The sequence below is a fragment of the Citrus clementina genome, unplaced genomic scaffold, assembly GCF_000493195.1.
Source record: "Citrus clementina cultivar Clemenules unplaced genomic scaffold, Citrus_clementina_v1.0 scaffold_7, whole genome shotgun sequence".
In the NCBI taxonomy this organism is placed as follows: Eukaryota; Viridiplantae; Streptophyta; class Magnoliopsida; order Sapindales; family Rutaceae; genus Citrus; species Citrus x clementina.
The window spans coordinates 21030395-21057323 of NW_006262075.1; the positions used below are offsets into that span (position 1 = coordinate 21030395).

The 26929-nt window shown below is 33.7% G+C and overlaps 3 protein-coding genes across 4 annotated transcripts; 2 read left to right on the top strand and 1 right to left on the bottom strand.

Annotated features, from left to right (window-relative positions):
• Window positions 1-5677: 5677 nt before the first annotated feature.
• Window positions 5678-9431, top strand: LOC18037431 (SUN domain-containing protein 3). Of its 2 annotated transcripts, none has more exons than XM_006428151.2 (5): window positions 5678-5885; window positions 6119-6230; window positions 6522-7786; window positions 7889-7974; window positions 8898-9431. In XM_006428151.2, the coding sequence occupies exons 2-5, from the start codon at window positions 6128-6130 to the stop codon at window positions 9127-9129; spliced, it is 1686 nt and encodes a 561-aa protein (XP_006428214.1). In that variant the 5' UTR covers window positions 5678-5885; window positions 6119-6127; the 3' UTR covers window positions 9130-9431. The 2 variants fall into 2 exon arrangements, with proteins under 2 accessions (XP_006428214.1, XP_024035813.1); XM_024180045.1 differs by having other exon boundaries at window positions 7866-7974; window positions 8898-8980.
• Window positions 9432-12347: 2916 nt separating this feature from the next.
• LOC18037811 (zinc finger protein STOP1 homolog) lies at window positions 12348-13699 on the bottom strand. Its single transcript, XM_006428153.2, has one exon. It carries the CDS (start codon window positions 13560-13562, stop codon window positions 12567-12569), a length of 996 nt encoding a protein of 331 aa, XP_006428216.1. The 5' UTR covers window positions 13563-13699; the 3' UTR covers window positions 12348-12566.
• A 4363-nt stretch (window positions 13700-18062) lies between these two features.
• LOC18037330 (potassium transporter 7) lies at window positions 18063-24839 on the top strand. Its single transcript, XM_006428154.2, has 10 exons — window positions 18063-18625; window positions 18788-19016; window positions 19127-19375; window positions 19516-19566; window positions 19748-20008; window positions 20754-20806; window positions 20958-21072; window positions 21302-21556; window positions 22898-23420; window positions 23782-24839. The coding sequence occupies exons 1-10, from the start codon at window positions 18347-18349 to the stop codon at window positions 24302-24304; spliced, it is 2538 nt and encodes an 845-aa protein (XP_006428217.1). The 5' UTR covers window positions 18063-18346; the 3' UTR covers window positions 24305-24839.
• The last annotated feature ends 2090 nt before the right edge of the window (window positions 24840-26929 follow it).

The window sequence follows — 26929 nt, forward strand, 5'->3', positions numbered from 1 at the left end:
ATCGTGGAAATATTATTTATTATTATTAATTAATTTAGTTTAGAAAAAGAGAAAGAAATAAAAGAAGTAAATAGTAATTAATTTTATTACACTCTTACCTCCTCAATCCTTAATCCTTATCTGTGGCTGGCTACCACTTGCACTTTTTTCAGGTGGGCGGCATAATTTAGGATCAGGCGACGGTACAATTGTGGCGCCGTGTTATAATTATATTCGGTCGTTGGATATATTTAAATTAGTAAGATTCATTAATATTAAATGGTCGGATATAATTATAGCACAGTATTATAATTACACCACAAATTTCCCTCATAATTCATAGTGCTTTCACTATCTCTGTCTTCTAAGTTTAATTTTGTAATCTGTTTAGATATGTCAAAATTAAAACAAAAACAAAAAATCTCGGTACTTTTAATCACTTTAATTCTTCTTTTAAAAAAAATGAGTTTTTTTTTTTTAACTTTGTCTTCCCCAACCCCCAAACCTTCCCTTCAAAAAATAAAAATTAATTACTAAAATTTGAAGTAGTGTTCTACGATTATAAAAATTCAACGAACTTTCATTTCACCTTTATTATTTATGGGGGCAGTAAACAAATAATTAAATGATCAACTAATAAGCATTACATTAAGTAGAGTATGTTCCAAGATCTTGACTGTAATAAAAAAAATATCCACATTATTCTCAAGTTTTCAGTTTTCTAATGTTTGGCCCACATCCACATGACATTAAAATTTTGTAAGGGACCAATGTTATTGATGTGATACAGATCTTACAAGATCTTCCCACACTCGTTCAACAATAATTCATTAAAAAAAAAAAGAACATTTTAATGGTCGCATATGTGGCTTCACCTTTTTGCCTTTGGTCTTCGTCATTGATTATTTATATTGCATAGTTTTGATTTTGGTCAAACTGAACATTTGTTCACATATATTGTAATTTTATTTTATTGCTTGGTTAAAGAAACAAATAACGAATAACTTTTTTTTTTTCTTTTCTTGCTTACTGCTTCCAAAAGAGAGAGAAAGAAGATACAATGAATGCTTTAATTTAGCGTCTGCTACACTGTTTAGCATGATTTATTGACTTATCTAATAGATATAAATACTTATTTAATTGCATACACTCTTTTTAATTTTTTTGAGTAGAACTTTTGAGAATTAAATAAATTATTTTATTTTTACTAATATAAATTTAAATTTTAGGCCTATAGGTGTAGAGGTTACAATTTTTTTAAAAATGTTAAATATCTAAAATATCATTTACAATATTTTACATATATTTTTTTCTTTTTTGATAAAAAAAAAATCTACTTGTAAAAGTTTTATTAACAAAACCTCTATTTTTTTAAAAAAAAAAAAAAGGGTATACCTTTATTGAATAAAGAAAAGTGTGTGTGTGTGTGTGTGTCTGTTCTTGTAGCTTGCAGTTTAGGTGCCAACAATTCTTGACGACGAAACCTGAGATGGTGAACAAGTAAGCACCATAGCCATCATGGCCGCATTGAGAGAGTTGGTAAACCTCTCTACTTAAATAGTTTTATTTGAAAAAGTTACAAAAACCCTCTATTTAAAATAAATTGTATATATTTGACTAAAAATAGCGTTGGCGTTAGACATGAAAATGAGTTGGAAGCATCCGTATGTATGTGCGTGCATGGGTCATTATAAATCATTCATAATTAGTCGTCGAAGAAAAGAAAGGATAATTAAGAAGTGGTTAAAAAACACTCAAAAAGCAGCCAACGTGAAGCTTGCAAGCTGCAGTTGTAAGTAATCACATGTGAGCTGCGACTTATCAGTTCACCAATAGTAATCACTCTTAATTGTTGCTCATATAGAGCGAGCGGAATCGTCAATTGTCAGACCCACCCGACATGTGTGCTCCCACCATCTCCATCTCAATCTCATAAGCACCACAAAAGTCGTAATTATTAGTTATAATAAATGTGTTCCGGCAAGAAAGAAAGACCATCCTGTTTTGGCCAAACTCGATTCCAGGTTGACAATTCTATAAAAGTTTTGGGAGCCCCGACCTTCAAAATATTGCTCCTTATTCCTTCACTATTTATGATCATGATCATGTGTGTGTAAATATTATTATCGTTAGTTGAAATACATACATGACACAGAATGAAGAGTAAAGAGATAATAAGTAATATGTAGAGTGGAAATTGATAAATTCCCCCTCCCCCAACTTTATTTATACTCCAATTCTTCATTGATTTAATTGGTCTTTTAATACATAATTAATGAACGGATGAATCCTTTTGTCATCTAACAAGACTGTGGATTCTTTTCTGGTAAATTTCATTGTCATTAATAATATCCATAAACAATTGCTGGTTCATAGTAGCCATTTCAACGCCAAACAAATTATTCGTTTCTATTTTATACCATTTGTATCTCAAAGACGTTGAAACGATACATTGTGTTAAAAATAACATTTAAACCCACAATTATAAAATAATCGAAGATTTGCAGCATACAGTATTCCATTTGTGTAATTTTCCTTTAAGGGCAGAATTGTTATTATAATTTTTGTTATAAAAAAAAAAAAAAAACCCGTTTGAATCTGAGTAAAAATTAGGGGTTATCCCAATCAAAAATAAGAAAGAGAAATCTCTCAGATAAATATAATTTCTTATTTATAGAGATTGCCTAAATATTTCATTTGTTCATTCTCTATTCTAAGAGATACTGGACATAAGGATTACCTTCAATGACTTTCCGCCGCTCATAGATTAAACGACATATCAATTATAGTCTGTTAACCTTTTTAAGTTAAGGGTGCATAACCCATGGATGTTGAATGCCCTTTTATGTTCCAAAAATTTAAGAACACATACACTTATACGTGTTCATAGTTTTCCATATGGTTATGATTGAAAAAGCTTATCAAAATGAAAGGAAATTAACATGTGATGGCAATGAAATTAACAACACCAATTATAGATATTAGCATAACCTAAGGACCATTAATTCAACCCCTAACTTTACTTATTGCCATCATTGTTGCCTTCCATAGACTCCGGAGGAGCTTATTCTCATCTTTAGCAATGCCAATGAACAAAACAAAAGCGAGCATAAACCATTATATTTGCTTTTGGTAACCGCCACATATCGATAGATTTTTAAAAGATCAAATTTAGCTTACATCATAAGAGAATTTGAACACATTACAAGACAAAAGAAATTCAAGATTAACAAGTTTGAAAATATATATATAACTGTCTCGCCTGTGCTCCTCTTCTATAACTTAAATTATATCATGTATATGAATATATCGTTGAGCCATTATAGGATTCTCACCGATGATTAATTCAAATTTTCAGTCTTGTCCTTCAAATAAGATTATGAAAATCTTAATAACCGTCTTGTTTCCGTAATTCAAGAGACAAACTAATTAAAATTACTAAGAATTTCAATGATAAAAAATAATTTATAATTTATTAGACAAGTATGAGGACATTTAATAAGTAATTAACTATCATCATGTGAGATATGAGGGTTGTTTCGTTATTACGGCGGTTTTATTAGCATTTTTGAAATTTTAAAATTTTTGTAATGGAGTACGTTTAGAGTGGGTGTAGATATTTGAACTCACAAATTTCTTTTTTAAACTCTTTATTTAAATTAAGTTTTCATTTTTAAAATGATTTTTGATAAAATTACTTAATAGTCCTTCTTCCCTTTCTCTCACAATTGCTCAATTTTACTGTAGATAATTCAAACTTTGTCTCTCAATTTCAACTTTTCAAAATCAGTTTCAAAACAACAATTATAAATTGGGAAAAGAAAAACTTACCATATAAAAGAAAAAAAAAATATCAATCATTTTTCACTATCCATGAAAACTATAAAGATTTCTTTTGGTTTTTCATATTTATCCTTGAAATAACAAATCTAAGATGAATAAAAAGAAAAGAATGGTAATAGGAAGAAAGAAATAGAATTTGAATTACTTTGGGGGGGGGATCAATGGTCAGAAGATTGAAATTGAGATTTCAAGAAGCCCAGTGAGTTAATCGAGAGAGAAAATATAAAATTTTTAAAGTAGAAAGAAAATATGAATAAGAGATAATTTTTGAAAAGGTCAATAATGAGCTAACAATATTCTAATAGCAATATGACATGTATGTTTATTATTAGAAAATGAACATTTAGATACATAGAATATAATAATACCATCTAAATTAATTGCCACAAAATCAAAATATGTTGTCTGTTTGGGGGAAAAATAGAAAAGGTAGAAGAACGCCACGTGTCGATGAACAAAATAATTCTGGTATAATTCTAGGTACCCGGCATAATTTGAGGTACCCCGCTTAATTCGAGATGCTCCGCATAACTCGAGAGTAACTCGAGGTACCCCACATAGATCGAGGTACTCCATATAACTTGAGGTACTCGACAAATATGATTCAGGAGAATCCTCTAAAAAAGGTCCGCCATGGGAAATGTCTCCATATCTTGAAGGATAATATTTAATTTTGTTAGAATTAAATACCAAAACGTCGTACTGAAAGGGGGGGGGGGACAGCCGCCTGCCACCTCTGCCAAAAGTGAAGGACACTGTCCCAAGGACAGTGGTCCTCAACCGCCTACCCGACAACCATTGCAGAGGTACCCTAGACCACTCTCTAGCGTGCGCCACGTTTCCAAAGGATGAGATACGCCGTGAACGCCTTCTTGATTCCCAAGCATGCACATAACGGCCCAAAAATCATAAAAATATAAAAAGACATGAAAAGCCTGAAAATGGATAGCCAATAGCCAAAAAAGATACGCCACGTGGCAGCTGAAGTACTCCATATATAAAGGTGTCTATGTTTTATTCTCAATCATGTTCTCATCCACTCACGAACACTCACACTCTCCAAAATATATTTTCTTCAACCTTAAACCTTGATTTACAGAGGGCTGACAAAGCTCTCTTTTCTATAAAAAAACCTGAGTTGCTAACTTGAGCGTTGGAGTGTAAACGTCGGGGTACCCTGACTTCACCTCTAACTTTTATTTCACTATTTTGTAGGCATTAATCTCATTTGGAAAGATATTTTTCTTGGTTTGAACCTCTCACCACTGTTACCACTTCCCTCTTCCCTTCGCAACTCTTCCGAACTTCAAAAACACCGTACACAACAAACTAGTGAGGTAACATATTTCCCCTTAATACACAAATTCATTGTTCTAGATAGGTTTACCTTTTTCTACCCTCAAAATCTGTCTAAAAACAGTCTTTTAGGTAGTCGACAACATCATATTCATAGAACAAACTAATATTTTTTAAAATTTATAATAACGATAACAATAAGGCAATGACTACTTTAGAGCTGCTATAAGGTAAAGTATAAATTATAACAATATATATAAAGTGATAAATAATAAAAAATATATTATAATTTTGATTGTGTAAATTATAATTATAAAAATATGCTCTAAAATAGTTAATTAGAAATTCAGTTACTTTAAAGCAGTTCTAAAATAGTAATAATAATAATAATATGCTTTTCCACTACCAAATCAGACTCAACCACCACAACATTCACCATGCCAATTTGGCGAACACGTGGCAGGCAGTGACAGACCCACGCCACAAACATAAACAGATTCTCTTATCTTTCTTAACGCTTATTTGTTGGTGCCAAAACAAAATTAGTTCAGTTATTACATCACTCCATTGCTAAAATGAAAACATCGCATCGGCATATAAATAACCTACGAACAATCAAACACAAAAATGAAACAAACAAGTTTTTGTCCAAAGCCAAAAACGTCTCCTCTGCTTTCGTGTCTGAAACTGGAATTAAGAAATAAAGCCGACCCCCTAATTTTACTCCATTTCGCAGATCATCGATTTTTCGCTCTCTTTCCATTCAGGTAAATACTAAATACTACTTCTCTCTTTAATAACTGGTGCAATTGCAAATTTGTCTCTTTACTAAGTTTCAATTTCAAATTTTCAACACGAATAATGCTTACGCAAATCCTGTTCTCGCTTGGGTTGGGTTCTGTTTATTATTGTTATGATTTGATGGATTACCCTTGGTTTTTATTTATTTATTTATTTATTGTGATCTATATAACTATATGTAAGATATATGCCTTTGCAGTGATGAGCAATGCAGAGGTCTCGTAAAGCTTTTCTTGGGAGAAAAGCTTTTAATCTGCTACTTCTCTTTTGTTGGGCTTCCTTCTTCTTTTCCATTGCTCATGCTTGCAGAGGTATGCTTTGCTTTTCCTAATTTAATCAAATCTCGTTAACTTATTTTACCATTTAGTTGATGCTTGACAATGGCTATATAACAAATATTGCTAGTGCTATTTCCTTTTTTATTAGTGCTGGAGGCTACATAGGATCTAATGCTTTCTCACTTTTTAATAGCTTACACTCTGTGTCCTCTTGGCAAGTGGATTAACATGTGCAGTCATCTGATGCACGATTTTCTTTGTTTGAATTCTAGTCAATGTGCTCCCAGTTTACCAATCAGCTATTCCCTCTAATACTTGGTGCAGGCAAATCGGAGACTCCGAACAATAAGACATGCTGGCTAGACGTTGAGCCCAGATTTATCAAAGGTCTTTTGCCTGGAGATGATATGTGCTGTCTCTCTGCTGCGGATTGGAATTGGAGTCCATACTCTGGACGAGCTGATACAAAAGACTCGTGCTGTGAAAAGCAGTCTAAAGAAGAATATGAAAACTATACTACAACAGTCAATTTGCAAGTTGAGTCAGAGAATCTTAGTTTGGCTGGCGGATCTGCAAAGGATATACCTAAGAGTGATAGATTCATTCGTGATGTTCCAGTACGTTTAGATGAATTCAAAAATAAAGCAATTAATCCCAAGGGAAAGCCTGCAATTCACCAAGCTGGCCTCAGAGTAGAGCCTGGTGGGAAAGAATATAATTTTGCTTCTGCTTCAAAGGGAGCTAAGGTCTTGGCTGTCAACAAGGAAGCAAAGGGGGCATCTAACATCCTGGGTAAAGACATGGACAAGTACCTTCGCAATCCATGCTCTGCTGAAAGAAAATTCGTGATCATAGAACTTTCTGAGGAAACTTTAGTAGATACCATTGAGATTGCAAGTTTTGAGCATCATTCCTCCAAGTTGAAGGATTTTGAGTTATTTGGTAGTTTGGCTTATCCAACCGAATCATGGGTTTTACTTGGGAATTTTACTGCCAAAAATGTAAAACAAGCCCAGAGGTTCACTCTTAAGGAGCCGAAGTGGGTGCGTTATCTGAAATTAATTTTGCTTAGCCATTATGGCTCAGAATTCTACTGTACTCTGAGTACTTTGCAAGTGTATGGAGTGGATGCTGTTGAGCACATGCTAGAGGATTTGATCTCTGTTCAAGATAATTTCTTTGCAACAGAGGAATCAACCGAGGAGCAGAGGACAATTGCTTCTCAGGTGACAAATTCTCAATTCGATGGTCTGCATCAAAATCTTGTTAAGGAAAGTGACAGCGGATTTGCTCCCGATGACTCTGCACCAAAACACAATGCTCCTGTCAATGACATGGGTGATCCAGTTGGAGAACTGCGGCAGCCGCCTGTCAGCAGGATGCCAGGGGACTCTGTTCTTAAAATATTAATGCAAAAGGTGCGATCACTGGATTTGAGTTTGTCTGTCTTGGAGCAATATCTGGAAGAGTTAAACTCAAGGTATGGGAGTATTTTCACTGATTTTGAGAAGGAACTTGCTGAGAAGGGTGCACTACTAAAAGACATAAGATCAGATTTGATGAATCTTGGTGATAAGAATGACATCAATGTAAGTGAATCATCAATGCCGTCATCCTTTTCTTGAGTTACTCAATGAATTAGCATCTGTGCTTTATTTTTATTTTTAGGTTACATATTGTTGTCATTGCAGGGGAAAAACATTCAAGATATCATGTCTTGGAAATCACTGGTTTCCTCAAAAATGGAAATTTTAGAGAGGGAGAACGCATTTCTCAGGTAACTGATGCTTACTTTGGATGCATATTGTTTATCCTTTTTGGTACTTGATAACTAGGTATTGCTTGGTATTTGCTAAATTGATTGTAGACAAAGCAGTTCATCAAACCTGTTGAGGCCAGTAATTTCAAATCTAAGACAATAGCAGTGCAGGTTAATGAGTGTTAAGAGTTATGTTTCTAGTCTTACAAATTCCCGTGATGTTAACTGTAAAAGAGTTAGGCATGAATTCATAAGGACTAAACAACATTTGAGTGGTTTTGAATTTGGCCCAAAATAATTGTTGCCTTCTGCTGCCTCTGAAGCTTTGATGAGGGCCAATTATTTATCCAACTAGATCATGCTTCTTGATTTGAATTTTTTTTTTTAATCTATTGTGGGTTGTACTTCAAACTAAAAATAACTATATCTATGAACGTGCCGGCGCAGATATTCCTCATCATGGGATGGGTGGGTGGAATGCACTCATGCTAGGTGGGACACACCTTTGATCAAAAGGGTTAAACTGAGTTAAGCCTAGTTGATCATCATGCTTACTTATGCTGGTCTTATCACAATTCACGAAGTCTAAGCACATACGAGTACCTAATTTCTTTGGCCAATTCAGCCTAGTTTAATTTTTTCTGGTTTGGGGTCTCTCACCTAACCCTAAGTTAGACTCGACATTAAAAATGTTGCCTGGCTTGCGTCAATGAGACATAAATATTTTGAACACACCCATATAACAAGCTTATTACTCACAGACGGCACATGATGGTATCTTGTGTTACTTGTATTTTTGTTTCTATTTATCATTTCTGCTTTATCTTCACCTCTTCCCTCTTAGTTTTCTCTATCTCTCTACACTTGCTGGGTTGTCTGTGTTGACTGCAAGCAAGCATGTAGAGTGTTCTTGTTCTGACAAAACGCTTATTGCTTTGCAGAATGACGGCAGAAAGGATGTTGGATAATCAGGTACACATGGAAAATAAGGAAATCATTGTTCTTTTGATAAGCTTGTTTTGTAGTGCATTAGCAACCGTTAAGCTATTTGTAGATACGATGAGAGTTGTATGTAGGGGAAAACAAGAATTCAAGAGGGTTTTGAGGACTAATTTTGCCTTGATTTTTGTGCTCTTAAGTTTTGGCACGATTGCAATCATTTCTTTGTTGTAGGGGAGATTTATGAACTAATTTGAGATAGATTTCTGCTGATACAGAGTTGGTTATCATAGTATGTTTGCTTTGCTATCTTTATTTTTCAGAAGCATACATTAAGATGAGCATGATCTGGGATCGGAATAGCACTTCCAGATTTCTCTCTGTTTATTTTCTCACAGCTTTAGCTCTGTTTCTTGTATATTCTAGATTGGAGCACCAAGTTTCTCTTGTATATTCTTCTTATTCATTACCTGGTAGCTAGTAAATCTGCTCCGAGTTATCATTTAATACCGCAACTAAAGCTTCTATATGCTGATACCCACATGGTTATTGATCATTTGATGATTCTCATGAGTAAATGAATTAATGAACTCAAAAGTACCTAATATAAATAAACACACAGATCAATACATGTGTATTCTCATAAGAATTCAAATGGAAGATTGAACCTTGAAGGATGTCGGAAAATGATAAACAATTTAAATGCAATACATACTCTTGGGAGCATTCTATCCATTTAATCTCTTCAACAAAAATTGCAAGGCTATTATGTACACACATGATCATGAGTTAAAAATGAACTCAAAAGAGCTTTTAACAAATTACTACTGGAGTCGAGATATATCCTCACAAGGTACAATTAATTATTGTCAACATTTTGATGACGGCTTTCACAATTAACCTCACCCATTCTCCCACAATTCTTCCTTCACTATCCTTTCGATCACCAGCACTATTACTTGAAAACAACCAAGTTGTCTCAAAAATATTAATACTATCACAATCATCTTCATCTTCAGAAAAATGGGTTGATGGCAACGCCGAATGTTCTTCTTCTTCTTCTTCTTCAGCAAGCAAATGTGGTGGCGTCAAGTCATCGTCTCGTTCCCATTCTTCAGCATCCATGCCCCATTCAACATAATCCGCTCCTGTCATTGCTAGTGCTTCTAATGAAACCAACATCATTCATAGATTGCGCTAATTATATATATATTTTTAATTTTTTTGGCAAAACTTCTTTCAGAGCTACCACTTCTAATCTGATACAACTTTAAATTGGTGCATGCAGTTCCAAGTATTTATACACACACACACACACACACACACACACACACATATATATATATGCATATGTATATAGCAGGTAGATACGTACGTAACGTACCTTTGAATGGAGAAAAGTAGTAAAGTACGCATTAGGCTACAACAGTATTCAAGTATTCTATTCCCCTCATAAAAAAATCACGGGTATAGCAAGTAATAATATCAAATGCAACGTTTTCTTCAAACTTCAAATTTGAAGTATATATATATTTATTATTATTATTTGTTTGTTTCGGTGTAAAAGCAAAACTAGGGGTGTTCAGAATCCAATCCGATCCGCTCAATCCGATCCGTATAAATCTAATCCATGGATTGGTGGATTGAAAATTTAAAAATCCGCAGTCGATGGATTGGATATGGATTTACTTCTGTAAATCCGCAGAAATCCGTGAATCCGCAAAAAAAAAAAAAATATATATATATATATATATAATTAAAAATTTATTATAAATTTAATTTAAAAAAATTATAAATGTGACATTACATAGTTACATAAGCACTATAACATATCTTAACCATTACCCAATAATAATATAAAATGAAAAATAATTAAATAATCAAATATACAAATATAACTTGTAAAAATTGTAAAATAAAATAAAAGTAAAGTCACACGCACTAGCAAAAGCAAAGTAACATAACGCCAAGTCACCAACAATTTACAAACAAAAAATCCTAAACTTTCCCGCCGTCACACACACTAGCAACACTCAATACTGGTTGGATACACTCTCGACACAGATTTGAAGGACATTGACCGCGCGATTCCGGCGAGAGTAAGCCATCTTCTTTCCCAAGTTCATCGAGCCACTTCACATTCACTAGTTCTAGCTGAACAATTTCACTATCACAACCTTCAAGATCGCCACCCGTATGGCTTCTCCTGGTTCCCATTGTGGACGGCTCCGTAATCACCACTTTTCGACAGGCGCAACAGCCCTGGTGAAGGATCAGACTGTGTTTGGTTTCCAAAACTTCGCCATTTCAATTCATTGTGGCTTTATTTGAACAATTAAGCTTGGTATGTTATATTTTGAAACTTTGAACGCATTATTATAGCTTTATTTGAATAATTAGTCTTGATGTGTTATATTTTGAAACTTTAAATGTATTATTTTAGCTTTATTTAAATAATTAATTTATTTAAATTTTATTCAATTTTAAATTTAATTGGTAGCAAAATTATTTTTATATTAGATTTTTTTTATTTCATTAGTTGGAGAGAACTAAAAATTTTTAATTCGAAAACTAATGCGCAAAATGGTGAATTTGATATGGATTGAGTCAAATCTGCATCCGATTTGCAGATGTATGGATTGGATATGAATTGAGTCAAATCCGCATCCGATCCGCAGATGTATGAATTGGATTTGGATTGAATTTTATCAATCCGTAGATTAGATTGGATTGAAAAATTATCATCCGTAAAATCATGGATCGGATATGGATTGATGTTCAATCCGTAAAATCCGATCCGCGAACACCCCTAAGCAAAAGTTACAATATTTATTAATGTTTTTAGACAAATTATATAATTTAATTGTTACCAATACATACTAGTATTTATTTTTCTTTCTAACAAAATTATTGTTATTTTATGATTGAGTTTTAAAATCCATTATGGATATGGAGCGGATACGGATCTCAATTTTTATTATAGATAGAATTTGAAACATAGTAGATTCAACCGATGTCTAACCTATTGCCATCCCTGGTCATATATTCCGCCTCCATTACTCAGCTTCCACCATTTGTCACGGTTTTCTTCCACTATTTCCTTCCATTCATACATCCTTCAACAATATTATGACCATGATACCCAAAAAGGAGAAAAAAATAACACTTCTTTCTGACCCTGAACTGAAGTAGTTCATACTTCATTGATCTTTATTTCAAAACTCTGCTGATAAATTACTGGCATCTGTTTCTCAGGTCTCAGCAGTATAGATTCTAAAAAAGTCATTTTCTAGCTTAATGGAAATATGGAATTAACAATTACTGTACTGTATATATGAACTGAACTGAATCTCCATCACCAAAAAGATGCAAGTTATGCATGTGACGGTAAAGGCATTCCGAAAAGCGCTACCCTTCAGAATTTGATTCCTAAAAATTTATGACACAAACTATTCTGTTGATGGAAATGAGACTAATGCCATGGCAATTTAACATCATGATACAACTTTATTTCTTCTAGTCATCAAAAGAAACAAAAAGAAATCAAATCCCTATACGATGCAAGTCTTTCAAAAGTAATCCAAAGAATTAACAAAATACAATAACAGTCGAATCACAAAACCCACCTTTAATCATTTCAGTTACCAAAACGAAGTACGTTGCTCTTAGCATTAGCTGAACCCGCCGTCCCCCAACACATCTTGCAAGCAAAAATCGTCGAATGAACCAAACCCATCAAGACCAAGCAACCCTTCAAATGATGATAACCCATCATCATCGATATCATCCACCATTTCATCGTCGTCATCATCATCGCCAACAACAACAACATCCTGATCATGATGCTTCATTTTCTCATCCACCTCAACTTCAGGCATATGCCCTTCAAACAAGGCCACGTGTCCAAACAACTTATCCTTTCTCGAAAAGCTCGTCCCACACGAACACTTCCACCTGCTTTCCCCGCAGTTCTTGTAATGACTTCTCAGATCCGATACAACCGAAAAACTCTTCTTGTGGCACTTATCGCAGGAATACATTTTCGGACAATGACTCCTCTTGAAATGGTTCTTCACGCATATCACTGACTTCAATGCCCGAAACTTTTTATGCTTCTTGTTTCGGTTACAACCATCGTACGGGCACGAAAATCTCGTTTTTCGCCCCGAAACGCTTCCCTTTTCGGGTTTGGCTAAAGCCTGCGGCGTCTTGAACTCGTCGCCGTGAGCTCGCATATGCATCCTCAAATTCGCATCCCGCTTGAACCCTTTACCGCAAATATCGCAAAAGTGGATGTGTTCAGCCAGCAACTCAACCGCATCTATCTCTACGATTTCGCAATCCGATTCGATATCATGCTCTGAACCGGTTTCCGGGTTTTTGGGATCTGGGGGAAGCTGTTGAAGGGTTGGTTGTTGGGGCGAGCAGGCGAGTAAAGCGGAACCGTTGACGATAACTTGGTGGATGGCTGAGGCGATTTCCGAGGAGACCATGTTCATTTGATGTTGACTAATGAGAGCGTTTGAGTTTATCGATTCCAATAAGAACTGCTGCAGCGATTCCATTCTCGTGCGTACGGCCGAGAGATTCGTGAGCGGAATACGCGGGTCGGTGTATTGTACAGGATATTCCGGCCGAATCGGACGAGATTCGTCGGGATTTGACATTTGTATTCCGGAATTGCTAAAAACAACGGAGCGAGACAGAAACTGATTTTGATGATATTTCAGCTCTGTTGACCTGCATAATTATTTTATTGCGGCTAATTTCTTGGGACCTCCCATGACGTTTTACGTATTTACACTTAAATTTATAGCGTTGTCATATTAACAGAAATGTACCCTGCCGTTTGTACTTAGTCCTATTTGAATATTGGCCTTAGTAGAGCTGGCAAAATCCGCGTCTAGGTTCGGTTCAACTCCAGAAGATTTAGGTGCTCGAATTGCAGGTTAAACACGAATTACTTAATCTAGCTAAAATGTTTTAAAAATTCAAATACAAATCAAGGTTATGTGATTTGTGTGAAATGAGAAAAATTTGTGTGGGAGGCAATACATTAATGTTTTGTTATGTGATAGAGCAGCGGGTCTCAAAATAAAATCATAGATGAAAGTGGGTCTCAATTTTAATATTGAAAAGTCGATGAACCTTGTGATCCACTACTTTGTAGTAAACTGTCTCATGCCAAGTTGCCGGAGTAATCCCACACAGATTCTTCTGCAAGGTAAGTGCATATGGCGACTGTCCTATGTTGCCACTAAGTGGGTCCGGATGGCGGCTGTCCTGTGTTGCAACTAAGTTGGCTTTCATTTTGTATGTTTTTCTAAAATGGAAATAGCATTATAAAGTTGGTCAGTCTAACTTGGTGTCTGCTACATATTTGGTTTTGCATGAGAATTGAGAAGATTCATAAAAACTAACTCGACGATGAAATTATTTTTTTTTTTGAAATGTTTCAAAAGTTCAAAAGTTGAAGAGCTTGACACTATTTGTTGACGTTTGTGCTTACGAAACCAAAAGGAAAATTGACGAAATAACGTGACTATATAATCAAGGATTACCTCTACTAATTTTTTCTTTCTTGGGCTTAATTGTAAATAAAATGACGAAAAAATAATTATAAAAGTTAATCTTACTAATTATAAAGTTTAATCTTTTCACTCATTAAATTATGAGAGACGGAAAAAAAAAAGATGAAAATGTTAATATTTGAATTCACTAATTTTCTCTCTATATCTTTTTTTTTAATTAAGAATTTTATTATTAAAATAATTTTTGATAAAATTACTTAATTAACTATTTTTTCTTTTCTCATTCTCAATTCCTTATTTCATCAATTTCTTCATGTATTTTCTTTTAATTGCAAATAAAAAATAATTAGTTTTATTATTGGCTATCATAAACTAAAAGATTCAAAATTCATCATTCAAAAATGAAAATCACCAAATTTTTTCAGTCATAAAAGTAATGAATATTAAAAAAAATTAATCTTTACCAACAACAAAAGCTACTGAATATCAAGAAAATAAATTCTTAGATATAGAAAACATGAAATGGAGACTATGATTTATTAATAAAGGCAATATGAAAGTAGAGGAACTGCGTAATTGTGAGATAGAGAGATAGAGAGATGAGTGAAAGATAATTTTGAAATTTTAAAATTTTAATAATAAATTTATTTTTAAAATTGGTGTAGACATAAATTTGGTGGGTTCAAATTGCCTCATAAAATAAATTTTTTTAAATAAAATAAATGATTAAGGAGAGTATCCTTGTCTATATATTAAATAATAAAAGTCTTGAATCCACTAACACCTAACCCTTGAGTGCATAGGTTCTATTCTCAACCTTATTTGAGATTCTTTTTTCTCTTAATATAATTATATAAGAGTAGATTTCTCTTCCACGAATTTGTGAACAGAGAAAACGTATCCCTCTATTAAATTAATAAGATAAAAATTTAGGTTGTGTCACATAATACAATTGATAGTTTTGTAGACATCTAATTATAAATATATCAAAACCAGAGTTTGATTTTAACATATTAGATTGCCAAAAGAGAGTAAAATTGAGAATTTAGTTTACATAATGTGAAAGTAAAGGGAGACTATGCAGTCGTGAGATAGAGAGAAAAAGATTAGTGAAAGATAATTTTGAGATTTTGAATTTTTTTTATAATGAATTTATTTTTTAGAATGAATATAGGCATAAATTTGGTGGGTTCAAATAGCTTTAAAAAAAAAACATAAGATAAAGGAGAGGATCCTTGTCTATATGTCAAATAATAAAAGTCTTGAGTCCATGACACCTAACCCATGAGTGCATAAGTTCTATTCTCAACTTTGTATTGATATTTTTTTTCTCTCTCTCTCTCAATATAATTAGATAACAGTAGATTTCTTTTCCACAAATTTGTAAATAGAGTAAATGTAGCACTCTATTAAATTAATAAGAATAAAAATTGAGGTTGTGCCGCACTATATAATTGATAGCTTCATAGATGTCTAATTATAAATATATCAAAACTAAATATGATTATAATATGTTAGTATTGACACAAAAAAAGAAAAAGAAAATCTCGTTCACATATTCTAAAGTAGGCTCCTGGGATACGAGACAATATTTTTAATGGGCCTAAGAAATAAGAATATGCAATGAGTTGGTAAGAGGTAAGATTTAATCTCTTATTATATCTCACCACCTCCTAATTGCCAGTTAATTCCATTAAAAAATTTAAACTAATCTTTATCTCTTAACATACTGCACCTAATCCCGAATTTACCTTATTATAATTTTTATCTTTTTTTCTAAGCACCCACCACATAAAACTTATAAATCTATTTCTTTTTATAAAAAAATCTCATAATAAAAAAAAATCTTATAATCACTATATCTCTCTTTTTTTTAAAAAAAATTTTATCCATCACTGCCATAACCATTAAAAAAAAATTGAAACTTCTTCATAATCTTCAATTGAGTATTGTAAATTTATTTTTCCATGATTACAAAAATATAATATACAATATTTGAGAAAATAATAATAATTTAAAAAGTTGAAAGAAATTAAGATTTAAAAAATTAAATTAATTAGGTGTTATAAAAATTATTTAATTTTTTAAGTCATTTCATATAATGATAAAATAAATGTTAATATAAAATGATTAGTGGAGAGTGATGAGATATAATGCGGGGCTAACTATCATAAGTATCTGGACTCCTGCACCATGTCCCAAGATGTTCGTTTCCTAAAACAAGCCCAAGCCCGAGGAACTTGTCATCAAATTCAACTGCTATATTATTTTATTTTATTTTTTCCTTCTCACAATTCCTGACAGAAAAAAGTAAAACAATTAATACTTTTTCCTACAAATAATTAAGCACTTCTTGGCCTTTGATAGCCACAACTAAAAGCACTTCGGACACCGTTGTAATGTCTCTTAACTTTTGCTAAAACTCTTATGTTGTGTTTATTTGTTGGAGTGGGAGTGAGGAATGTGAATTCTTCCTATTCCAACGTTTACTTACTTAAAATGAGGAGGGATTGGGAGTCCCACTCCGTGGACCCCACCTATTTTTGGAGTGGGAAGTGGGAGTGGGAATCCACTCCCACCTCTCCCATTTCTACCCTTTTTTTTATTTTATATTTTATAATTAATAAAATAAAATAATAATATTATATTTATTTAAATAATAATATTATATTTAACTAAATAATAATTTACATTGATTCTAAGTTAAAATTATTTTAAAATAATATTATTATATTAATAGAGAATTAATAAATATAATATTATTATATTTATTTTAAAAATAATAGTACTATATTTATTTAATAATAATAATAAATACTTTATTCTAAGAAAATATTAATTTTGTACTAAATAATATTATATTATTATTTTATATAATAATAAATTTAATATAATTATATTAAATAAAATAAAATAACATTTCATTTTATATTAAAATTACAATTAATAATTTATTGTTCATAATTAAGAATATTAATAATTATAATAAATTTACAAATATAATAAAATAAATATTATTCATTAAATATATTTTTTATTAGTTTTGTAATTAAAAATTATAATTCTTTAAATAAAGATAAAATTGTAATTTGAAACTATTTACTCCCAATCCAAAACAAAGTAAACATATAAATTAGATTCTGATCTCCATTCCATACTTCCATTCCAGTGTAAGTAAACAACCCACTCCCACTCCCACTCCACACTCCAAATCCTAGGATTTCCACTCCCCAAAATTCCCAATCCAATCCAAAAAATAAACGATACCTTAGACAATTGCGCATCATGGAGGTGATATACAAAATCCTAATTAAGAAGTTTACAGTTATCAAAGTTTATTTTTCATTTATTCCATTAAAAGAAAGTATTATTTCTGCAACAAAATTTGATTGACAGATTTAGATTGAACAAATTAACTGAGACTGTGACAGAAATTAATGGATGTACGTAAGGGAATTGTATTTGATTTAACTGATCATGGCCAAATATTCAGTTTTTCGACAGTTGGACTAGTTTGACCGCGGTATGCCGGTATTAGGAACTTTCAAGGAGGGCAAAATTGGAATTACGGTGTTGCCTCTCAAGGGAAGCAAAGTAATGTCGCAGTTAACCAACAACAACAGTTAATTTTCGAAGATACGCACAAAACAAACACAAGCAACAACACGCAACGTTTCCCTTTCTATTCTCCCTGTGCCGAGTGCGTGATGGGTTTTATCCTTCTTCTTCTACACTGAAATTGGGGGAAAAAAAAGGAGACAGAAAGAAAAACCCTAAAATCTTCAATCTGGTTGTAAAGTAAAAAAAATATGCGTTAATTAAGAGTGATTTTGTTTATTATAAGAATAATATCTTCTTTTCGAGAGAAATTGGGAATTGGAATCGATAAAGAGACATAGAGCGAGACGGTGTAAATTGTAATGGCGGAAGAGACAAGTGGTGGATTGGAAGCCACTAATGGAGTGGGATTGTCATCAATGGACTCAACGGAGTCAAGGTGGGTGTTCCAAAACGACGACGAATCGGAGATCGATGAGGATGAGGATGAAGTAGAGGATGGTGATTCCGGACATCGCACTGGAGGCGATTCCGAAGACGAAGACAATGGCGAACAACGCCTGATTCGCACTGGGCCCCGCATCGACTCCTTTGATGTCGAAGCTCTTGAAGTCCCCGGCGCTCTACGAAATGACTATGAGGTGCTGCTGCAATCTGCATTGTTTTCTTTCTCTTTCGCCAATACTACCACTGCTACTTTGATGATTATTTTCAATTATGTGACCCCTTGATCTATCATCACATCTCTGTGTTCCTGTAATTTTTATTATGTTGTGTTTTGATTTTTGTAAGTGTAACTACAGGAATTTAGTGTGGGAAGGAAAATAATACTCGCTTTTCAGACCCTAGGAGTTGTCTTTGGTGATGTTGGAACGAGTCCTTTGTATACCTTTGATGTGATGTTCAGCAAGGCACCTATTAATGATAATGAAGACATTCTTGGGGCATTGTCTCTCGTCCTTTATACCTTAATCTTGATTCCGCTCGTGAAGTATGTCTTTGTTGTTCTTTGGGCCAATGACGATGGTGAAGGTATGCTGGATGTAGTAACTTATTAACTTCCTTTTTCAATTTTATTTTCATCATCTCTTCAACTGTGATCTATTGAATGTGTGTGTGAACCCTACTTTAACTCTTTGCAGGTGGTACTTTTGCATTGTACTCGCTGATTTGTCGTCATGCTAAAGTCAGTCTTCTCCCAAATCAGCTTCCTTCTGATGCCCGTATATCAAGCTTCAGACTTAAGGTGCCATCCCCTGAACTCGAGAGATCACTAAAAATCAAGGAAAGACTCGAGACTTCACTGACTCTTAAACGGCTGCTTCTGATGTTAGTGCTAGCTGGTACTTCTATGGTGATAGCTGATGGGGTTGTTACGCCGGCAATGTCAGGTTTTTATTTTATTTTATTTTTTCTCTCCTTATGCTTTTTGCTTTTAGCAGCGCCACAAGCTATATAAAAGGAAATATGTAGTCTTGACGGATTTCTGCATTTGTGCGTTGGTCTTTATATGTTTATTTTCTACATGCAGTAATGTCAGCTGTTGGTGGTCTAAAGGTTGGAGTGGGTGCAATTAACCAAGGTAATCTGATATCCTCAACCGAATCTCTGGTGTCAAATTCTGTCTTGTTCAATTATTTATTTGCCCCTCTTTTCCTGATTGAGCTGCTTTTGATCTTTCATCTGCAGAATGTAGTTAAGGCAAACTAGCTACGTTATTGAGTTGATTATTTTTGCTTCCTCTTTTTCTATTTTTGATGCAGATCAAGTGGTGATGATTTCAGTTGCCTTTCTCGTAATTTTGTTTAGTGTACAAAAGTTTGGGACAAGCAAAGTGGGAATGGCTGTAGGCCCTGCTTTATTTGTATGGTTTTGCTCTCTTGCTGGCATTGGAATTTACAACCTTGTCAAATATGACAGCAGTGTCTGGAGGGCATTTAATCCCGTTCACATATACTACTTCTTCAAGAGGAACTCAACTAAGGCCTGGTATGCCCTTGGGGGCTGTATTCTTTGTGCAACAGGTAAAATAGCAATCCAGATGAAATTCGTGCTATATTTTGTCGTATGCATATGATTTTTAAATTGATTTGTTGCATTGAGGGACATTTCATCACCTATGCGGCATTTCTTAATTTTTGATTACTCTGGCCACTGGAGCCCTCTGAATTTTAACTTAAGGGCCTGCTTCTGATGATAATCTTAAAAGGAACTTAATTTGAAGAGAATATTTATATGAGTATTTTTTTTTTTTTTTGCATCAACTGCTCCAATTTTTGTCTCTAAGCAGAAACTATCAGAGTTAGTTTTCATAAAGACATAAATTCATGTTGGAAACCTGGATCACCAAGATTGAAATGTAATGGAGCCCGGTTTTAAGTTAGAACATGGTGTCAATATCAACAAGGACAATTTGGAAAAATCTTATGACTGGTTTGGCTAGATTTCAGTCTTGCCACTCTCCAAGTCTATACTGGTAATACATTGTTGTGCCAAACATGAGCTGCAATATTTGTGCATCCACTTATGACAAATATGTCGGACCAATATGTTGCCAAATATTCTCCATGTGAGCTGATGTTTTTCTAGTTGCATATTAACACGGTATGGACTGATGCACTAATGTGTCTGATGAACAATCAATGCTAATATGAAGAGTGTTTGCATGTTTTCCAATACGATATTGAAATATGAAATTGATGGTTGAAAACATGAATCCTAAACCATCTCTTTCACCCTTACAATTTCTGCTTATTGATTTCATTTCAGGTTCTGAGGCAATGTTTGCAGATCTTTGTTATTTTTCAGTGCGGTCGGTTCAGGTAATTATGCCAAAAAAAAAAAAAAGATGGATTAAGCATTGTTACACTTTTTTGCTGATTTGTTATATCTCAGCACTTTTGCTGCTGCTCTTTTCTTTAGTGGCGTTCTGATAGCTGTATCTCTGATTCATCTGATAGTGGTTGTTTGCAGCTTACATTCGTGTTTCTCGTTTTACCTTGTCTTCTGTTGGGTTATCTTGGTCAAGCAGCTTACCTTATGGATAACCATGCTGGAGCTGAGCAATCTTTCTTTTCATCAATTCCTAGTAAGCTTAACATGTTATCTCCGCCAATCAAGGAGATCCATTCATTGCTTTCAAAATGGGACAAATTTTTGCAGTTATAGGATTTTTGTTTTCCTGATGTATTTCATGGGATCTTAGATATTATCTGTGATGCCGGGATTTCTTAGTCTTCCTCGTCATTTTGGGACTATTTTCTTATTATCTTCTTGAAGCAGGAGGTCTGTGTTAAGCAATTCTTCTATGGCTGCAGGTGGTGCTTTCTGGCCTGTCCTTCTCATTGCCAACATAGCTGCACTGATTGCCAGTCGGGCAATGACAACAGCAACATTTTCTTGTATAAAACAATCAACTGCTCTTGGTTGTTTCCCTCGTCTTAAAATCATTCATACCTCACGAAAATTTATGGGTCAGATTTATATCCCAGTCATCAATTGGTTTTTGTTGGTTGTTTGCCTGGTGTTCGTCTGCTCTATCTCAAGCAACACTGAGATGGGAAATGCTTATGGTACTGCTTCCTCCTTTTTTTTTTGGGTTCACAATTTTTGTATGCATCTCGTGTTATACATTGTTGGTGCTTTGATTTTGTTTACTTGCAAATCCTATCTTCTGCAAATTGCCAATTGTTTGTGTTAATGTGGGATCTTGAGGGATGCTTCAACTTGCTGATATTCCAGACAATATTTTCTGTTTATTGTAAATTCATGAACCATACTATTTCCTTGTCCAGACTTCTACCTGTTGATGCTAGATTTAGCAGTCTGCTTTGGTTTGATTGTTACCTTGTTTATGTAAGGGGCTTGTTTTGTGTATCCAACAGTACATACATGTATGTCTCTTTTTTGCATATTTGTTTATCGGAGGGGAAAAATGTGTTTGACACTTTTTTCTGATAGTTTACAGCTATAGATTCACTGACCATGCTTTTATCTTGGTTACAGTGCACAAATTTGTCTGTTCATAGAAGTACTTGATGTTAGTTTAGCTTATTGCTAAAGACTTGGTCAAATATTGCATATCTCATTTGGAAGAAAATAGTTATGAACTCTTAATACTATCAAATGATTCATTTTCTTTTTTAATGCAACAAATTAGTATATGGGAGTGGAGATAAGGTTAGTAAAATGGGAGGATAGATGGTTCAAGTTAACTGTATCAAGTGAATGAGACAACAATTTATTTTTATTTATTTTTTTTTTAAAGAAGCTAACAGTGATGAACATATTATCTTTTCCCTATATCATTATAACTATTCAATGTTTGACAAAAGTGCTGTAGTTATCAAAGTTTAACTGATTGAATAAAAGAAACATAATCTTGGTAAGCTGGCTTTAGGCAAACTCCAGCTCGTTGACTGCCAAGAGATGGTTTGGCAAGCTATTGGATGCATCGGTAAATTGTCATGACTTTGAAGCTAGTTGGGTGGTACCTTTTCTTTTATTTGTTTCTAAGTACTTGTTTATGTGAATGGGGGAGAGAGCCTAGCTTTTCTTACATTTTGAACTTTAAGCAAATGATAGATGTTTATTTTTCGTTGATTGTAGTTCCTTTAGCTGCCATGATGAGTAGATGCTGTCTGTTTTTTGATATGTACTAAACAGATTGTTCTATTGTCTATGCCTTATGGTAAGTTTGTCCAAATAATTTCTTTATTTTGTGGTCTTACACAGAAATTATGGACAAGTTGTGCCATCTTTATAAGATGGCAACTAGACCTTGTCACTAAACTGAATGCATGAGTGGATCTTGATATTGATTCTTCTTTTTTATTCTCCTTTTTTGTTTCTTCTCTTTTTTTTTCTGTAACATATACAAGAATATAAATTAATGATATGAATTCTTTTAACAGGTATTGCTGAGCTGGGAGTCATGATGATGACAACAGTTTTGGTGACAATTGTTATGCTTCTTATATGGCAGATAAATATTGTTATTGTGCTGAGTTTTGTGGTTGTTTTCTTGGGGATTGAACTGACATTTTTCTCTTCAGTTTTGTGGAGTGTTGGAGATGGTAGTTGGATAATTCTGGTTTTTGCCATAATTATGTTTTTTATAATGTTTGTCTGGAACTATGGAAGCAAGCTTAAGTATGAAACTGAAGTTAAGCAAAAACTGTCTATGGATTTGATGCGGGAATTAGGCTGCAACCTAGGGACAATTAGAGCTCCAGGAATTGGTTTGCTTTACAACGAGCTGGTTAAGGGAATACCCGCAATCTTTGGCCATTTTCTCACCACTCTTCCAGCAATCCACTCGATGATTATATTTGTGTGTATAAAGTATGTTCCAGTTCCTGTAGTGCCTCAGAGTGAAAGGTTCCTCTTCCGTCGAGTCTGCCCCAAAAGCTACCACATATTTCGTTGCATTGCCAGGTAAATGCTCAATTCCTGCAAATTTAGAGCTGTTGTTTTCTGTATGAGTGTGTCTTTCACATGCTTGTACAGCTGGCCATTTATTCCATAACCTTATCTCCAACTGGAGTAGCAAATGATTTAATGATATGGAGAAAGGAATTTGCTGTTAAATATTAAGTGGCTAACTGTGCCTCTCCTTTGTTTACTTGCTCCCATATATCTTTGTATTTTTTTAAAAAAAAATTATTATTCAGTCCAAGTGAGTACCTGTGTTATATACATTACATTCATGGGATGATAGTATTTTTCCCTTCTTCAAATAGTACTTTTCCCTTCTTCAATCTTTGGCCTAAATATTGAATTTTACTACTTGTAACAGGTATGGCTACAAAGATGTTCGCAAAGAAAATCACCAGACATTTGAGCAGCTGCTGATTGAGAGCCTTGAGAAATTCATTCGTCGGGAAGCACAGGAACGGTCATTGGAGAGTGATGGAGACGATGATATAGACTCTGAGGATGATTTATCTTGCTCGAGAGTTCTCATAGCACCTAATGGAAGTGTCTACTCACTTGGTGCTCCTCTCCTGGCTGAATATAAGGAAAAAAATGAGCCCATTTCGCAACCAAGCACCTCCGAAGAGGTGAAGCCTGAATTGCCTGCAGACTCTGAACAGAGTCTGGAAAGGGAGCTGTCTTTTATTCGCAAGGCTAAAGAGTCTGGGGTTGTTTATCTTCTCGGTCATGGAGACATTAGAGCAAGAAAGGATTCATGGTTTATTAAGAAGCTAGTTATAAATTACTTCTATGCTTTCTTAAGAAAGAATTGCAGAAGAGGGATTGCAAATCTTAGCGTACCCCACTCGAATCTCATGCAGGTTGGAATGACATACATGGTTTGATGGTTGATTCTGATTTTAGAAAATTGGCAAATCTGAATCACTATATGGGCATTTAAGGTTTGGAGGGTCTTTACCATGGCATGCTCCTGCAAGGCACACCCATGACCTTACAAAGCTTGTTTACCTCTTTTTACATATAATGCCCGCCCATTTAGACCTGCCCATCGTCGAAAGTTTTCCTCATTGATCAGGAAGTTTTGCAGTTTTATCTCATATTGTCTTTCATGTGTTCATTTTAACTGTTCCGACAGGTGCATATGAAATTGCCTCATGTAATTACCCATTGGAATCGATGTGAATGTGATTTTCCACAAAATGTAGGTCCACTTGGGAAGATCTGTTCTTAATAGACTTTCTTATAGCCTAGCTATTCCGAGTCCGAGCACACAGAGTTAGTAAAATAATAGCATGGGGCTTGGGACCAAGACGTAATATATATTTTTTTTGAGTTCGAGCGATGTGCAGTTTGGCTGGCTTCCTCTTTCAAATTTCTTGAAAAATGAACTCACATTTGCAAACTTGATACGTCTTTCAAACGGACAGCTTGAGGAAGTGAGATAAGGCGTCAAAATGCGTATTGTTATTTGCTAGTGATCAACAATCAAACTCTAAAATTGGCTAGCGATATTTTTGTTATAACTAAAGAATTTTTTTTAGCATAAAACCAAATACTTCTAGTAGCTTGTTATTTGTTACTAGCGTATTATTCATTAGCTTTTTGTTATTGATTATTTCACAAACTAAGTATCTTACAGGTGCAACAACGGATGGAGGGATATCAATTTTTTAATATGGGACTTTTCTCTTCACAAAATATGAAGCCACCATTTAGACCAATTCTTCTTGGATTTATCATTTTGTTACTACAGAATTCTTTTGTGAAAGATATGCTCCCTCTGATGAAATGTCCTCGCAAAAATCATATATCAAATTTAATTTATTATGCATATCAATACAATGAACTAACTTCTCAAATATTGATTAGGGCAAAGCATTAGTAAAAATATTAGTAAAATTATCAGTGGAGCGTATTCGCTTGACATTAATTTTCTTATCCTGTTAGAGTTCATGAGTGCAAAAGAATTTTGGTGAAATGTATTTAGTTTTATCTCCCTTGATGTATTCTCCTTTAATTTGAGTAATAAAAGTAGTATTGTCTTCATAAATAATTGTTAGAACATTTGTTGTGGAAGTCAAATTGCACATGCTTTTAATATGATAGATAAAAGACCGCGACAAAATACACTTTATGCTTGCTTCATATAACTCAAGGATCTCGAAGTGATTAGAGGAGGTGGCAATGAAAGTAAGCTTAGTGGATTATCATGAAATTGTCGTGCCAATGTAAGTGAAAACATATCTTGTCTGTGAATGGGCTTTACAGAGATAAGAGAAGTAGCATGCATCTGTATAACTAATAAAACTAGGATTCTCTGTTGGCTCATTTAAATAAAATAACCCTAAGTCTCTTATTCTGTGAACGTATTGGTAGATATATTTGATGTCATTCTAATGTCGTCGTGTTGGTGCTGAGCTAAATCTCGCTAAAAAATCTAAAGAAAATGCAATGTCCGGTCTTGGATATTGAGCTAGGTACAATAAAGCACTAATTACAATTAGATATGGTACCATTGGATCAAGTATCTCTTCATCATCCTCTTTAGGGCAGAATGGATCCATTTAGGATCGAGAGACTTAACAACTATATGATTGCTTAGTGAATGAGTATTATCTATATTGAAAAGTTTTAAGGTTTTTTCAATATTAGCATATTGATGGATAAGTACTTTGTTTATTTTTTTGCTTAAAATACAGGTTGAGACAATATTTTATTTTCTCTAAATCTTTCATTTCAAATTGTCTCTTTAAATATTCAACTGTTTTTAGAAGTTCTTCGAGAGTTCTAATTAGATTCATGCTATTAATATAAATTGCTATAACTGCAAATTCATATTCAGATTTTCCAATGAATGCACATGGGCAATACGATCCTTTTTATATCCTTCTTTAGTCAAATATTCACTTAAACGATTGTATCACATGCATCCTAATTGTTTCAGTCTATATAAGGACCATTGTAGGTTGATTGAACACAAATTACGATCCTTTTATTTATACATTTCAACATTTAAAATCCTTATAGAATTTTTATGTAAATATTAGTGTTAAGTGATCCATATAGATATGCAATCATTACATCCATAGGATACATGTTCAATCTTTCTGAGATTGCTAAACTAATTAAAAATCGACACGTAATAGTATCCATCACTGGATAATACATTTTCTTATAATCAATATTAGGTCTTTGCGAGAAACCTTGTGCAACTAGTCACGCTTTGTATCTAGTGATTTCATTGTACTCATTATATTTCCTTACAAAAATTCGTTTATATCCAACGGGCTTGACATCTTTAGGTGTCTGGACAACAAGCCTAAAAACTTCTTGTTTAGCGAGAGAAGTCAATTATGCTTGAATTGCTTCTGTCCTTTAAGGCCAATCATGCCTTTGTCTAGATTCACCGATATTTTGGGGCTCAAAATCATTTGTAATGTCAATAGCTATTGTAAATGAAAAATAATTTTCGATGTTTATTTCATTACAATCTCATATTTCCTTTGTAT